Source organism: Sceloporus undulatus, chromosome 2 (assembly GCF_019175285.1).
Source record: "Sceloporus undulatus isolate JIND9_A2432 ecotype Alabama chromosome 2, SceUnd_v1.1, whole genome shotgun sequence".
NCBI lineage: Eukaryota > Metazoa > Chordata > Lepidosauria > Squamata > Phrynosomatidae > Sceloporus > Sceloporus undulatus.
Window position 1 is genome coordinate 80,245,628 of NC_056523.1, and position 16,101 is coordinate 80,261,728.

The window sequence follows — 16,101 nt, forward strand, 5'->3', positions numbered from 1 at the left end:
AGGACCATTGCACATGGGTAAGGGAGGTTTTGGCTTCTCCATCCAGGTTCCAGCTACCACTGCTCTAAGCACAGAGGGAGGAGAGCAACCAAGCATACCTCCACTGTGCCTGGGCCCTGTCTCTTGAGCTTCCAGCTGTCACTCCTGCGGACACAGAGGGAGAAGAAGAGCAGAAAGGCACACCTGCATCATAGCAGGACCTAGAGCTGCTGCTGAATTTAATTTCATTCTCTCTTTACCTCCTTTTCCTTGTGTGCTATGTCATTATTTTGATTGTAAACCTGAATGCATGGACTGTAAAAATATGGCATAAATGCTTTCATTAAAACAAACAAATGGCAATCATCCACCACCATTCTGTCTCCTTAAATTTCCCCCCATGTTACAGGGCTTAAAGGAAAAAAATCTATTGGTGCCAACTAATGTTTTCTTTTCATGGCCCTGCACAAGGAGACAGTGAATGTAAAAGGAGAAATGGTTGTGTGGGGTGGGCAGAGGGTTTGGTGTGCTTCTGATCTGGATTACTTTGGTGTAAGAAAATAGATGAGTCTTAAGGGGCATACACTGTGGAAAAAATGCAGTTTAACACCACTTTAAATGCTGTCGCTCCATCTTATGGAACCATGGAATTTGTAGTTTACCAGTACTTTAGCCTTCTTTGTCAAAGAAGACTTGTGCCTCTACAAATCTCATTATTCTGTACGATGGAACCATGGCAGTTAAAATGTATTAAACTGCATTATTTCTACATTGTAAATGCACACTCAGCTGTGTAGGGAAGTATCAATCAGTGTAAGATGTTCTGTTTCCTTCTCCAGAACCACCGGAGGAGCTTGACAGAATCTGACAATCAAAACCAGACCATCAAATACTGTTGTATTTATTTGCCTGACGGGACTGCTTCTTTGGCCCCAGTGCGGCCTGGTCTCTCCATCCAGGACATGCTGACTGGAATTTGCCAACGCCGTGGCCTCCATCTGCCAGATGTCAAGATTTACCTCATGGGGAATGAAAAAGTAAGTCCAGCATTTTACAGAGAGGAAAAAGAAAATAGTTCTAAAAGAAAAAGTACCACTGCATTAACCTAAGATGAGGAGCTGTTGTGCTGTTTACTCATTCTGGGTATAGTAAAAAGTGTCTGGAAAACCAGTATTTTGTCAGCCTTAAACCATCACTCCCTACTTTCTTATGCAAATATTTACCTTGCATGTAGGATTGTTGTAAGGATTAAGTAGAAGATGAATGTGAATTGTTTGGAACACTTTTAAAATAAAGGTTGCAACAGCCAGCTCCACCCCATCTGCTCCATAACCTCATGATAAACATGAATATTTGAGCCCAGGAAGCCAACAAGGTGAGCCATCTATAAACCTAGGCTTTCATGGTTATATTGGCCGGATGTAAAGAATATTCTCCAAAATTCGAAAATTAGGAGAAAAATGCCTAATTTGACAATTTCTATAACATGTTAGAGAGGAGAAATTCTGAGTAGTTCTCGATCAATGAGTAAGAATCTTGATGGTTAGTCATTTCGAAATGAGGGGGAGAGAAGAATCCTTCATCTGACTCTCGATAGCCACTATTTGCATATTTTGTGTAAGAAAAGCTACCATTCGTCCTGGAGGCTATTTCTTTTGTTAGGGTGATTTGCTCCAACTTTGCTTAATCACAGCAGCTTTGCTTTGAAAAACAAAAGATAACAAAAGGTGAGGCTTCTGCCCTTTATGCCATGCTCTGACATTCAAATTCTCACAGAACAGAAGAACTTGAAATCTCAAAACTTAGTAGGAAAGGTCCTGGCCACAGTTTTTTGGATTAAGACAGGTATTTTGATGATTAAAAAATGACTAATCACTTTGATGAAATACAGTTACATCACTATGATCTGGAGATTACCTTGCAGTGGAGACATTGATTTGGGTTCTCCAAGGCCAAGAAATTCAAGTACCTACACACACACACACACACACAATGCAAAATAAATGTAGGTTTGCCTTAGCAGCATCACCTTGAGAGAGCTGGAGAGAGAGGTTTGTCATGTCCTGCCTCTGAGGCTGAGAGAATGTGCCAATTATTATTATTATGATTGCATGACCTCTTAGCATCACCATGGGAGAAGTGCAGAGAGAGAGGGCAGGGAAATGTCTAACAATATGTAAGCTGCTCTGATAGCACCACAGACTGCTGGGAACTGCAGTCTAATAAGCCAAGCAGGAATCCTCAATTAGGAGCAGAGTAGGGTGTGATGGCAAGAATTCTGCCATGAATAAAACCTACCATGAAGGAATACCTAGGAGTTGGAGTTGAAGCTGAGAGGATGTGACTTGCCCAAGGTCAGCCAGTGAATTTCTATGGTGAACTGGGAGGATCCCAGCTCAGCCATGTAAATCCACAGGGTGACATTGGGTAAGTCACACTCTCTCATTCCTGGAAATTCTGCACTCTCCTTGCCAATAATAATAATAATAATAATAATAATAATAATAATAATAATAATTTATGCCCAGCTCTTCAGCCAAAAGGCTATCAGAGCAGCTTACAAATTACTAGATATTTCCCTGCCTTCAGGCTTGCAATCTAAAGGGACAAGAGACAAAAGGAGAAGCGAATGGCAGGGGAAAAGTTCAGCAGATCCTCATTCTCCCACATTCTCTTTTGTGAGGGTCACATTCTCTCAGCCTCAGAGGCAAGACATGACCAACTCTTTCTCTCTGCATCTTTCTCATGGTGATGCTAAGGTCATGCAATAATAATAATAATAATAATAATAATAATATCCCTTACCCAAAATGCTGAGGACTAGATGTATTTTGGAGTTTTTCAGAGTTTGGTATATTTTTATACAGTATGTCTAATGGGATATACTGGGAGATGGGATCCATGTATGTCTCATATGCATCTCATAGACATAGACTGAAGGTAATTTAATGCACAATATTTTTAAAATAATGTTGTGCTTCTGCACACTCAGCTGATAATTTAGGTTTCAGAAGTCCAGAGAAAGGAGACTCAGAGACTCTACTCTGGACATTTCTCCTGAGAATGGACTCATGTTTTCAAAAACAGTCATTTCTGGATTTTTGCAACAACAAAAAAGAGGAGCACCACAGACTGCTGGGAACTGCAGTCTAATAAGGCTATAGTACATCTTTCTACAATGTAGATGGACACCTCCATTACATAATTTGTTGAGGATGCTTTGACTGGGAGTTCCTGCATGGCAGAATGGGGTTGGACTGGATAGCCATTCTTGGGGTCTCTTCCAACTCTATGATTCCATGATTCTATAGCACTCTGAGCCTACTGTGATTTTAATTGTTTTTAAATGTATAAATGTATAAAATCTTATAATGTAAGCCATGCACTGATGGACTATTGCACTATAATTTTTTATTGATTGATTTTATACCCTGCCTTTCTCCCAAAATAGGATTCTCTTAAAGGGGTTTGTTTATTATAAAAAGAAAGGAACATATAATGGCTTGGAATTAAAAATTATGGTTGGTAGGTAGATAGATAGATAGATAGATAGATAGATAGATAGATAGATAGGTCTTGGAATTAAAAAGTGTGTGTGTGTGTGTGTGTCTTAAAATTAAAAATCCCTCTTGGAAGTGGGAATGAAATGTGTGGATGCAGCCTGGGTTCTTAGCTCAGCTCAGAAGTTGGAATACAGTGTCTCAAAGCATGAGCAGAGTGCCTCTGAGCATGAACAGAGTGGCTGCCACTCATTGCTCGAGCAGCTGCACTTTGCTTGATCGAGATGAATTTATCTGATGTAAACACCTTCAGAGGAAGGACTCAGTTTGCATCTGCACTGAAAAAATAATCCAGCTGGCCACTTTAACTGCCCTTGGCTCCATGTTGTGAAATGCTGGGATTTGTAGTTTCTTGTGGAACCTGACAGATGACTCAACAGGTCCTCAAAACTACAGATCCCAAGATTCCATAGCACGAAGCCATAACGGAAGTTAAAGTGGTGCCATCGAGGTGTCGAGGGTAAACGCTCAACCCTCTTTTTGTGTCTTGGGGGGGGCTCTTAGCCTCTCAAAATGGTGGCACTTAGTCTTGACCCCCCCTTCCCAAAATCCTGGCTACGTCCCTGGTGGGTCACACTGTCTCAGCTTGAGGGGCATCCCATGGCAAAACTCCTCTTTATGCCAAGAAAATCCTCAGTTTGTCCCATCTTCCAGTGACATCCTGATGTTGAACAGGGGTCAGACTACATGTCCTCTAGGACATGCTACTAGAGAGGTCCCTTCCTCACCACTACTCCCTTCTCCTTTTGTGTTGTGTCTTGTTAGATTGTAAGCGTGAGGGCAGGGAACCGTCCGATTAAAAAGATTGTATGTACTGCACTGTGTAAATTTGCAGTGCTTTATAAATAAAGGTTAATAATAATAATAATAATACATGTCCTCTAGTATGCCATGTATTCCTATGTATTACTTCATAGCAGAAGGGGGTTGGACTGGATGGTCCTTGATGGTCCCCTCAACTCTTGCATTTCTTGTTGGGGCTTCAATCACAGTTTATTTGTTGAGACAGTGCTTTTCCCCCCTTTTGTGTGTATGCCTTCAGGGGTTTTTAAGCATAGAAATGTGCTTTAAACCTCTGCCAAACTTCCTTTTGAGATGGTAATTGAGTTTGAAATGCAAAGTAATTAGCGTAATTATTCGCCTTGTCTTTTATTGTCATTCAGAGAAATCTGTGAAAAATATTTTGCTAGTTGCTGAAAGGGAGAGAAGAAATCACCCTTTGAAAGAGAGATTTGTGGGAAGAATATTTTTTTAAAAAGTTCTCCTGAAGCTCTCAGTTAACGAGAAGAAAAACATGGGTTTCTCTAATCACTCCTCTACTCTTTTCAGTACATAAATAACCTTTTATTCCAGAAATGGGAGTCATGTAGCTCTCCAGGTGTGATTGGACTGCAGATACTAGTAACCTTTGCTAGCATAGTCAATGGTGCAGAGTGCTGGAATCTACAGTCTAACTGCATTTGGAGTGCCAAATGATCCCCACTCCTATTTTACATCATTTTCTGAGAAGGACGCCTATGAATTTTAACAAACTGGGATATACCATTTGAGCAATTTCTTCCCAATGGCTTTTCTTCTCATTTGCTTTTGTTGGTGGGGTATGCTAATAGAGCATTTGTGCATGAGGTGATATGATAGCCCTGTTTAAATACTTAAAGGGATGCCATATTGAAGAGGGAGCAAGCTTGTTTTCTGCTACTCCAGAGACTAGGACCAGGAACAATGGATGCAAGCTACAGGAAAAGAGATTCCACCTCAGCATTAGGAGGAACTTCCTGTTAGTAAGGGCTGTTTGACAGTGGAACACACTCCCTCGGAGTGTGGTGGAGTTTCCCTCCTTGGAAGTCTTTTTAAACAGAGGCTGGATGGCCATCTGCCAGGTATGCTTTGAGTGAGATTTCCTGCATGGCAGGGGGTTGGACTGGATGGCCCTTGTGGTCTCTTCCAACTCCATGATTCTGTGATTCTATCTATACTGAAGGTATTGTCCAACTGTGTGGATTGTGGAGTCTGTTTTGGCTGCCTCCACCTTATTCCTCTGCAGGGAAGCCATGCAGATTGGCGGCTGTGGCTTCCCTGCGGAGGAAAAACAGGCGCCGGCAGACCACCATTTTTCGGCAGTCTGTACTGTGCCTTTAGCTCAATTTGGCTGGTTGATGGAAGGCCCATAAGCACCTTTCTCACAAGACTATTAAAGGTTTAGGAACCCTGTTCTCTTTTTCATGTGGCAATCCCAGTTGGACTGCAAACAATAGCATTTGTTGTTTGACACAGCTGCTGGGTACCTGAAAGAGTGGCCTAAGCACCGAGTTGCTGCACAGTTTAAATTTCTTTGAGTTTTAAATTGCTTCATTACCACTTCTATTTTGCAAAAAGCTACAGATAAATATTTATCTAGCTACCCACAGATATAACTCAGATGACCGCCTTGATTAGTGAGACAGAAGATATATTTGCACTGGTAAAGAGTAATCTCCTCCTTGTCTGCTTCCCCCTCCTACCCTTTTCTCATTCTATCTATTTGTATCCTGCCTTTCTCCCAGAACTGGGACTCAAGGTGGCTTACAGTTTAAAAGAGCAATACATTTTAAAAAATAGAAAAAAGTGAACATTAAAATAGAATTAAACTAGTCCCAATATTAAAACAATTCTACTCTCTAGTTAAAAGAATAAAATGTAATTAAAAAGATGAAAAAGCTATGTATGTTTACATTTACTCTGATATGGAGACCCCTGATCATGAGAGCTCCCATCTGCTGTTCGCTGAAGGGAGGAATGGGTTTATCATCTTCCAGTTCATGCCATTTTGCATGGGTTCCTTTTTATGTCTTTTCTATCCTATTCCTGCATTGATTTACATCTTCCTGCCCCAAAGCATTCTGCACACAGTTTCAACCCAGAAGAAAGAGCAATGTATTCATCATTCAAAGGTAGTCCGGTGGCTGCTTTTTAAAAAATGTCTTATGTTGCCTTTGTTTTACATAGCAGCTAAAAAGTGTGGCTGCTGTTGCACACACTGGAAAGGTGGCAGTTGGTGCCTTGGGAGCAAAGGAACATGATGGCATCCCTTTTGTTTTTGTCCATGCAATGTCCCTTGGTAAAAAAAGGATGTCATAACACCCTGTCATTCCCCAGAGATATTTGCAGCCCTATTTCTAATGCATTTAGCAACATCAGCTTTGCTGTCTTATCCCTTGGAGTTTGTGTGTGTGTATGTGACTTCAAGTTGCCTGCCAACTTATGGTAATGTCATGGATTTCAGAGGGTTTTCTTAGGCAAGGAATACTCAGAGATGGTTTTTGCCATTTTCTTCCTCTGAAAGATAGACCTACATCACATGATATTTGTTGGCAGTCTCCTATCCAAGTACAGGGCTGACCCTGCTTAGCTTCTAAGATCAGATTTCCATCTGGTGTCTTTAGGTGTTTTAGGCCCTTTTGGGGCAGCTATCAACCATTAAAAAGAAGAAAACAACTGCCAAAAGGTAGTCCTCAACCCCAAGGTGGGGGTTACCATTCAGCACACTGAGGCAGCTGTTATATTGTGCTGTGAGAGGGCAGCAAATTTGTTAATTATTCAGTTTATTATTGCTACATTTATATTGTGGAATCTTCTGCTTCAGGTGCCAACATTGTACACCTAGCCTTGACAAGTAGCACCTTGACCAGTGAGTGGGTGGTCTTGTAGCGGGTGACCCCAAACTCATGAACCCGAAGGCCCATGGCCTGCCAGAGGACAAGCAGAGTCAAGGAGACCGAACTGGCTAGAATAAAAAACGCTTTATTGTCTGCGCAGGGCAGCAGCACACCAACGTAGGTGTCACCAAGGCTGCAGCACCGATGGCTTCTTGTCACCCCCCTTTTATGCCCTTCGCAGAGGGCTGTTTTCTAAACAACAAGCGATTGGTTGCGTTCACTGTTCACTCAATGGTCCTGTATTTTCTTCTTGGCATTACATCTGCTTGGAGCTTGGAATGTACATAGATAGCTAGCTACTGCAAAAGAGATACTTAGAGCTAGCTAAACTCCTCAAGGCCACTTGCTAAACACAGGCCATTGTATTCCGAGCCCTCCAGAGGAAGGAGGGGGTGATTATGTGAGTGTGTTTTACGGCCACACACAGAAAGAAAGAGTGGGGGCCAGCACAGCCCATTTGCACTTTACTCTGTAGGCTCAGTCTATGGGCCTTCTGTAACTATTGATTCTTTTGCAAAGCAAAGTACAGAAGCAAGAAAGCATTATTATTATTGTGTCTCTATCAGTCTGTGTGCACTATTTCCTGTTCCCCCTCAGACAGCAAAATATCTTACTCTTTTATTTATTATTTATTAATACAATTATCTTCTGCCTTTTACCATAGGATCTCTGGACCACATCCAATAAAAACAATTTAAAACACTTTCCAATTAGAAGATAAATAATTTGAACAAGATAAAACAACTTACAGCTGATTTCATGTTCATATACGCACTGGTTATTCTTTAAAAAAAATAGATAAGAAAGTTTCCTGTTTCCTAAAACAGATATACATCAAAAGGCTTCCTGAATAATAGTGCTTCACAGAAATAAGTCTTATTTAATTAAATGTGTTTGCTTACAGGTAAATTTGTAGGACTATTGCCTAAAATTGCCATTAGGAAGCAAATAAGTTCTATTGAACTCAGTAGACTTCCATCTGAGTACATAAACTTACAGTTCACTACATTTAATGGATGCTGATTCTTAAAAGCTAATCAGGACAGAGCCCTGTGGGACCCCACTGGTCACTTCTCTCCAGGATGAAAAGGAGCCATTGTTGAGCACCCTTTGGGTTCGGCTGGTCAACCAGTTACAAATCCATGTAACAGTTACCTTGTCTAGCCCACATTCTACAAGCTTGTTTGCAAGAATGTCATGGAAAACCTTGTCAAAGGCCTTACTGAAATAAAGATATCCACAGCATTCCTTTCATCTAACAAGCTGGTAATTTTATCAACGAAAGAGATAAGATTTGTTTGGCATGACTTGTTTCTCTGAAACCCATGTTGACTTTTTGTGATTATGGCATTGCCTTCTAGATGTTCACAGACTCTCTGTTTAATGATCTGCTCTAGAATTTTTCCTAGTACTGATGTCAGACTAACTGGATGATAATTGTAGAGATCCTCTTTTTTCCCCTTTTTGAAGATGGGGACGTTTGCCCTCCTCCAGTCTGCTGGGACTTCTCCTGTTTTCCAGGAGTTCTCAAATATGACTGCCAATGGCTCCGATATTACATTTGCCAGTTCTTTTAATACTCTTGGATATAGTTCATCTGGTCCTGGAGATTTATATTCATTCAGATTAACAAGGTACTCCTGTACTATCGCTTCACTTATTCTATGCTGAATTTCCCCTATTCTGTCCTCTGCTCCATTATCCTCATGTTGAGCACCCTTTGCCTTTTCTGAGAAGACTGAAGCAAAGAAGGTGTTGAGTAATTCTGCCTTTTCTCTGTCCCCTGTTAGCATTTTGCCATCTTCTCCACGCAGTGGCCCTACCATTTCCTTATTCTTCCTTTTGCTGCGGACACATCCAAAAAGCCCTTTTTATTGTTCTTAATCTCTCTAGCATGCCTGAGTTCATTCTGCGCTTTAGCTTTCTGACTTTACGCCTACAACATGCTTGCTATTTGTTTGAATTTCCCTTTGGTGATTTCCTCATTTTTCCATTTCTTATACAAGTTCCATTTAAAAGTTAGCTCCATTGAAAGTTCCTTCATCATCCATCCTGGTTTCTTGAGACACCTCCCATTTTTCTTCCTCACTGGAACTGTTTTAAATTGTGGCTTCAGTAGCCCCCTCTTTAGAAAGTCCCAACCATCATGAACTCCCTTCTCTTTTAGTATTCCTGACCATGGGATCACCCCCTGTATTTCTCTAAGTTTACTAAAATTGGCTCTCCTAAAGTCTAGAATGCGTGTCTGACTATGCCTGGCTTCTCCTTTCCATTGTATAACAAACTCTAGGAGAATATGGTCACTCCCACCTAATGATCCCACCACTTGCACCCCATTAACCAAGTTATCTTTGTTGGTTAGGATCAGATTTAAAATAGCTGCCCCCTTGTTGCCTCTTCACCTTTTGGACAATGAAATTGTCTTTGAGGATTTGGCTGAGTTTGAATTTCAGCAAACATCAGGATAGTTGAAGTCACTCCTTTCTGAGTGTGTAGTCATCTGTTCTAGAAAGGCATCATCCAATTCCTCCATCTGACTGGGGGGGTCTGTAGTAGACTCCCACCATAACATCCTTGTTGTTGCCTTCCCCTTTAATTTTTATCCAGGTACTCTCCACCTGGCTTCCAGTACTGATGTCCTGAATCTCTTCACTGGTGTAAATATCTCTGACATATAGTGCTAGTCCTCCTCCTTTCCTGTTTGGCCTGTTTCTCTTTAAATGGTTATACCCCTCTATTTCTACATTCCAATCATGAGATTCATCCTGCCAGGTTTCAGTGATGCCTATTATATTATATTTGTTGTACAAGGAGTTCAAGTTCATCTTGCTTATTTCCCATACTCTGTGCATTAGTGTAGAGACATCTAAGACCATGCCCCCCCCCCAACTTGGTGCCTGTGCAAGTTTTGCCTCCCACTGTTGGGTCCTTGCACAATTTGCCTTGTTCCCTCTATGGCAGTTTGGCTATTTTCTTCAGGCTTTTTGCCATCCAGAATACTGTCTCCTTCGCCCACATAACTCAGTTTAAAGCCCTCCTGATCAGATTCTTGTCTAGGTTGAATTTGTCTAGGTTGAATTTATGTAGGTCCTGCATGATCATTATTATTGTTTCCTTTATGTTCAGCAGTAAGCCTGCCTTTGCAATTTCTTCTTTGAGTTTCCTTAGTAATTGTTCTAAGTCTGTGATGTGTTCTGCTAGTAGTATAGTTTTATCCACATATCTCCACTTCTTTTTTTAATTTTTATTTATTTATGATTAACAAGACATACAAATTTTATAGAAACATAAAACATATAAAACAAATAAACATATAAAACATATTTACATTGCGATACATTTAACTGTCATTAACTATATATGTATGTATGTCTATACACTAGATACCTGTTTTAAGAGCATGATTAGGTTATTTAAACGGGTATACGACATTTTCTTTCTGTCGTCATCCGTTACTTATAAATTATTTTGCAGCATGTCATTCCATTAGGGTTGTTGTTGCTTAATTCTTTTTTCTTTTCATTCCTATAACTTATTCATTTTTTCCCATTTCCTTTGGAAGTTTTGATCTGTCTTTCCGTTAATCATCATGGTTATTTTGTCCATTTCCCTCAGTTCATTTACCTTTATTATCCATTCTTTCTTTAAATCTTGTTTCCCCCCTTTCCAATACTTAGCAAAAGTTAAACGTGCTGCAGTTATTATATACAGTAAAACATCTATTTCTTCATGGCAAAGTTTTCCCTTAAGGTCTTCAGTAATATTTAGTAAATACATTTGGGGTTTCTTTGCTATTTCCCATTGTGTGGTATATTGAATTGTTTGGTGAATCTCTCCTCAAAAGTTTTTCGCACACTTACACTCCCACCACATATGAAACAAGGCTGCATTGTTCTCACCACATTTCCAGCAATTGTTGTCTTTCACATTTTTAATCTTAGCTAATTTTTGTGGAGATAAATGCCATCTGTATAGTAATTTGTAATAATTTTCCACTAGATTAACACTTTTAGTAAATTTTAAATTTTTCCCCCAAGTATTTTCCCAGTTGCTCAATGGGATAGATTCTTTAATATCTTGCATCCATTTGATCATTGTTCCTTTTACCAGTTCTCCTTCTACTTCATATCTCGTAGCATTTTATATACTTTTGATATCATGTTTTTTGTCCCTTAAACGGTATTTTGTCCAAAGCATTCAGTTTCTGTTTCGATACCCATATCTTTTTTATCCTTATTGTATCTTCCTTTTAGTTTATAATAAAAACAGCCAGTTAATTTCTTTCCCTCTTTTTTAAGTTGTTCCATCGTTTTGATTTGGTTGCCCTTTCCCTGTTTTGATAAGGATATCAGAATATGTAATCCATTTTTTATTTAACAGTTCTTCTGATTTATAGAATGCTTCCTGAATTGATAAGTCCATCCTGGTATTTTGTATACCAGAACTTCTTATATTTTCCCCAAACTTTAATCAGAGTTCTCCTAATTAAATGTTTATTCCATTCTTTAAGATCTTGCCTTTCATAACAGAGATAGGCATGCAAGCCCTTATCCAGTTTGATTCCCTCTAATGCTAGCAGTTCTTGCATTGTTTAGGTTTATCCACTCTTGTATCCAGTGTTATAATACATGCGTTTATAATACACTTCTAAATTAGGTAGAACCTAGCCCCCCCTGTTCTCCCTTTGGTCTTGCAAATAAGTTATTCTGATTCTTGATTTTTTTTCCCTTGCCAGATAAATTCTTGAATATCTTTATTCCCACCGCTTGAAATATTTATTAGAACGTTATGACTGGAATGGTCTGGAAAAGAAAATCATCTTAGGGGCACATACATTTAATTAGCGCTATTTCCCAGTAGTGATAGTTGTAGATTTTTCCATTTTTCAAATTGTTTCTCACCTTATCCCATTATAGTATAATTATTTTCTATTAACTCAGATTTTTGTTTTTAATAGTAATACCAAGATTTTGCTTTTTAAACAATCTTAAATCCGTTTTCCTCCTCTAATTCTTGTTTCTTCTGAGTTGGACATATTTTTTGTCAAAATGCCACTTTTTTGTTTTGTTAATTTTTAATCCAGTCATGTCACACGCTTTCTCCAAAGTTGCCTCCATTCTAGAAATGCTGCTGATGGATTATCTACAAATAAAACAATATCATCTGCAAAGGCTTTTAGCTTAAATTGATAATTATTAATCGTGTACACCTTTAATTTGGTCATCATCTCTAATTTTCTTTAACACAACTTCAATCATCATTATAAACAAGAGTGGGGACAAAGGGCAGCCTTGCCTTGTTCCTTTGTTAATTTTACAGCTTTCAGATCTTTCACCATTAATTATTATTTGTGCATTTTGATTTGTGTATATTGTATTAACCCAGTTGAAAATCTTTCTCCAATTTCACTTTGTTTTAATACCTCCTTCAGAAGAGCCAATTAACGTTATAAATGCGTTTTCTAAATCAAGTAGTATATACCTACGTTTCTTCTCCTTATGCAGTTCATAATATTCAATTATATCATGTAAAATGCTAATATTGTTTTCTAATATGTCGCTCTGGAAAGAAAAAACCGGCTTGGTCTTTGTGTACCCATTGTGACAAAAATGTTTCAGTCTATCGCAGTATAGAAACAAAGATTTTATAATCTAGACCTGAGAAGAGATATTGGCTATAATTATCAATTCAAATTCCACATCTCTATTTCTTTTGGTATCAGAGAAATCATTGCATTACCCCAAGTTTGCGGGTATCTTCCTATTTCTATTTCGTTTATTGCATTGTGCAGTGTGGTGTCAACTAACTCATCTACAAAAGTCTTATAGTATTGAGCTGTTAATCCATCTGGTCCTGGGTCTTTATTCTCTTTTAATTTTTTAATTGCTGCCTGTATTCATCCTTTGTAATAGGATTATTTAATTTCTCTCGCTGTTCTGCTGTAAATTTAGTTATTTTCCCACTTTTATAAATTCTTCAATTTCTCTTCTTTTAATGTCAGTTATGTCACATATCTCCACTTCTTGATGCTCCTTCCTCCTGTCTTCATTCCTCTCCTTCTGAGTCTAAACCTGCTTTTCAGTTATTGTTGCTGTTGTTGAATGGCAAGATCACAGGGTGGGAGGATATGCAAAGGTGATAAGTGTCTGCTTAATTAGTGATCATTGTCTACTGGGAAAACCCCTAACCCTGGGTGGTTTTTTCATTTGCATTTTGCTGGGTCTTGATTTTAGTGTTTTTCAGGGCGTTTCAGGACAAAGTTTGGTTACCAGTCCTGAGGAATAGCAAATAAGGAACTCAGCAAATGCAAATGGGAAACCATTGGAGTCAGGGGCTTTCCCAGCAGATAATGATCACCAGTTAGAAGACATTAATCCTCGTTTGCATTAGCCTCCCAGCCTGAGGCTGGCCATCAGCACAAAACAATACACATGCAAATCACTCCTGCCATTCCCAGGCTCACACAGTATATATACACACCACTTTTTCCAGGCAAAGCATTCTCTGAAGATGCCAGAGAATCAGGAAGAACATTTTCTAGAACATGGCCACCATAGCCCAAAAACCCCACAAAAAACAACACACAGATTAACATGGAATCAACTCCTCCCTACCCAGGTCCCACACACACACACCACACACACACACACACCTCACTTCTTTCATTCCAGCATTCTCTGAAGATGCCAGCCACAGATTCTGGCTAAACATCAGGAATAAACTCTTCTAGAACATGGCCACATAGCCTGAAAAAAACCCACAAAAAAGTTTAAGTAGTAATGCTTCCTTTTTCTTTTCCACTGCATTCATATGTATGTCTTTCCTTGGATTTTCCACGAAAGCCACTAGCACTGAATCAGGAAAGCTTAGTCCTGATGGACCAGAGGTGAGGCTGGAGACCAGGATCAGTTTGAGTGAGTATAACCTCTGAAAACACCCTCTTCTGTTCTGAATGGCCACATATTATTGTGCATTATTGATCTCGGGTTTTGGTGATGTCGCCTACAGGTTGTGAAAGGGGGATCACCATTAAAGACTTGAGTTTGCAAGCATAAGGCTTTAAAAGGGAATGGAGTATTTGTTATCCTCCATCTGGGGTGGATCTATATAGAGCATGTCTTCTGCATGGTGTAAATGCCATATTTTGCATGAAGATAAGTGCTACCCAGCAAGAATCAATGCCCACTGGATATATTTATTTGCGCTTTCCTTACAGGTTGGAAATCACTCCTATTAATAAGAAGTGCGCATTTTGGCAAAATCTACTAAAATCTCCAAGAAGCATTGCAGCCCCATCCTGGTGAAGTATGGCCTGGATGTTACACGGGTGTTGCTCCGCGCGGGTAAGAGTGGCCTGGGGAATAATGGAATTAAAATGTAAATGAAGCCTAGGGGATTCTAATCCTGCTGATCCTGGAATCTATAGAATTGCCATTATACTTAAGTTTGACTAATAAATATGCTCCTAACTACACTCAGTGCCAGTTATTCAGCTTTAGGGACATGATTTTTCCTTCAAGTTAAAAATAATGAGGGTTGAGGGACAGGCTAGGAGAGAATTGCTGTCCAGAACAGATAACATTCTGTTCCGACTGAAAATACAGTTGTCCTCTCCACATTTGCAGCTTTGACTTTTGTGGATTTGTTATGTTGCGGATTCGATTAATATGTTCTCTCTAGGAATCTGATAAGTTTTCAGTGCACCTCAGCTGGAGTTGACTATAGAGTTGCTCTGGAGGGACCTAGAGATTGCAGAGAGAAAACACTTCTCTAGTCATTTGTAGGTTCTCCAGTATGATTATATGGTCAGCCTCTGGTAAGTGTTGACCATAGAGCTGTGCTGAAGGACCTAGAGATTCCTAGAGAGGGTTCTCTTAAGTTAAAAAAATAGTGGTTTTTATTTTCAGTTTTCCACATTCATGGGAATCTGTGCTACTAACCCCAGCAAATGTGAGGGCCCACTGTACATCTAGAAATTTCCCAAGTAAAAGAGGATTTCCTGGATCTCAGAGCCCATTAATTTTTCTCTTGGTGCAGAGGCCACACCAAGATAGATGTAAATATTTCCATTTACACTCTCATTCAGGAGCTGCCTAGCCTAGCAGTCTGTATGCAAAGTTATTCAAGCTTAGCCATCCTTATGTGGAAACTTTCCATGGTGGGTTTTTTTACTATAACTGGTTTCCTTCTGCAGCCTGGTGAACCCAATGCTCTGAATATGGAAGAGAAAGTAAGCACTGTGACTGCTCAGAGGCTTTTGCTTGAGTCTGATGAAGGTATTTTATTTATTTATATCCTACCTGTCTCTCAGTTGGGGATCCATCCAGAGCTGAAACAGGATCAGATGTCCACATAGGACTGTTATAGTATGTCATATGGGTTCTAGGGAGAGAGAAGGCAATGTGTATGACTTCCTTGCTTTTAAAAACTGTTTCCCTTACTTCAGGCCAATCAGTTATTGAATGAATGTTGAAGGTTGCGTTGATATTTACCGTCATTTGACTTTGGACTTTTGGCAACTCTTTGAAAGAGAGACCTCCAAGAGCCACCAGCATGAACTACCTGCTCAGATCTTGCAAACCTCAGAACTGTGGCTTTTCTTAAGAGTCGTCCACTTAGAAATCATAGAAACATAGATCATAGAGTTTGAAGAACCGCACGAGTCATCCAATCCAACCCCTGCCATGCGGAAATCCAATCCAAAGCATTCCCCAATAGATGGCCATCTAGCCTCTGCTTAAAGACCTCCAACCAAGGAGACTCCACTACACTCTGAGAGGTGTGTTTCCACTGTCGAACACCCTTACTGTCAGGAAGTTCTTCCTAATGTTGAAGTGGAATCTCTTTTCCTGTAGCTGATCCATTGT

At 39.6% G+C, this 16,101-nt stretch overlaps 1 protein-coding gene across 1 annotated transcript in view; it reads left to right on the forward strand.

Moving 5' to 3' along the window:
• The window catches only part of LOC121922483 (regulator of G-protein signaling 14-like), a 45,952-nt gene that overhangs the window by 12,867 nt on the left and 16,984 nt on the right, over positions 1-16,101 (forward strand). The window contains 8 exon segments of the mRNA XM_042451992.1: positions 819-1,016; positions 8,038-8,040; positions 14,077-14,113; positions 14,116-14,152; positions 14,451-14,476; positions 14,479-14,573; positions 15,100-15,102; positions 15,429-15,510. Coding sequence (XP_042307926.1) covers positions 819-1,016; positions 8,038-8,040; positions 14,077-14,113; positions 14,116-14,152; positions 14,451-14,476; positions 14,479-14,573; positions 15,100-15,102; positions 15,429-15,510 — 481 coding nt within the window.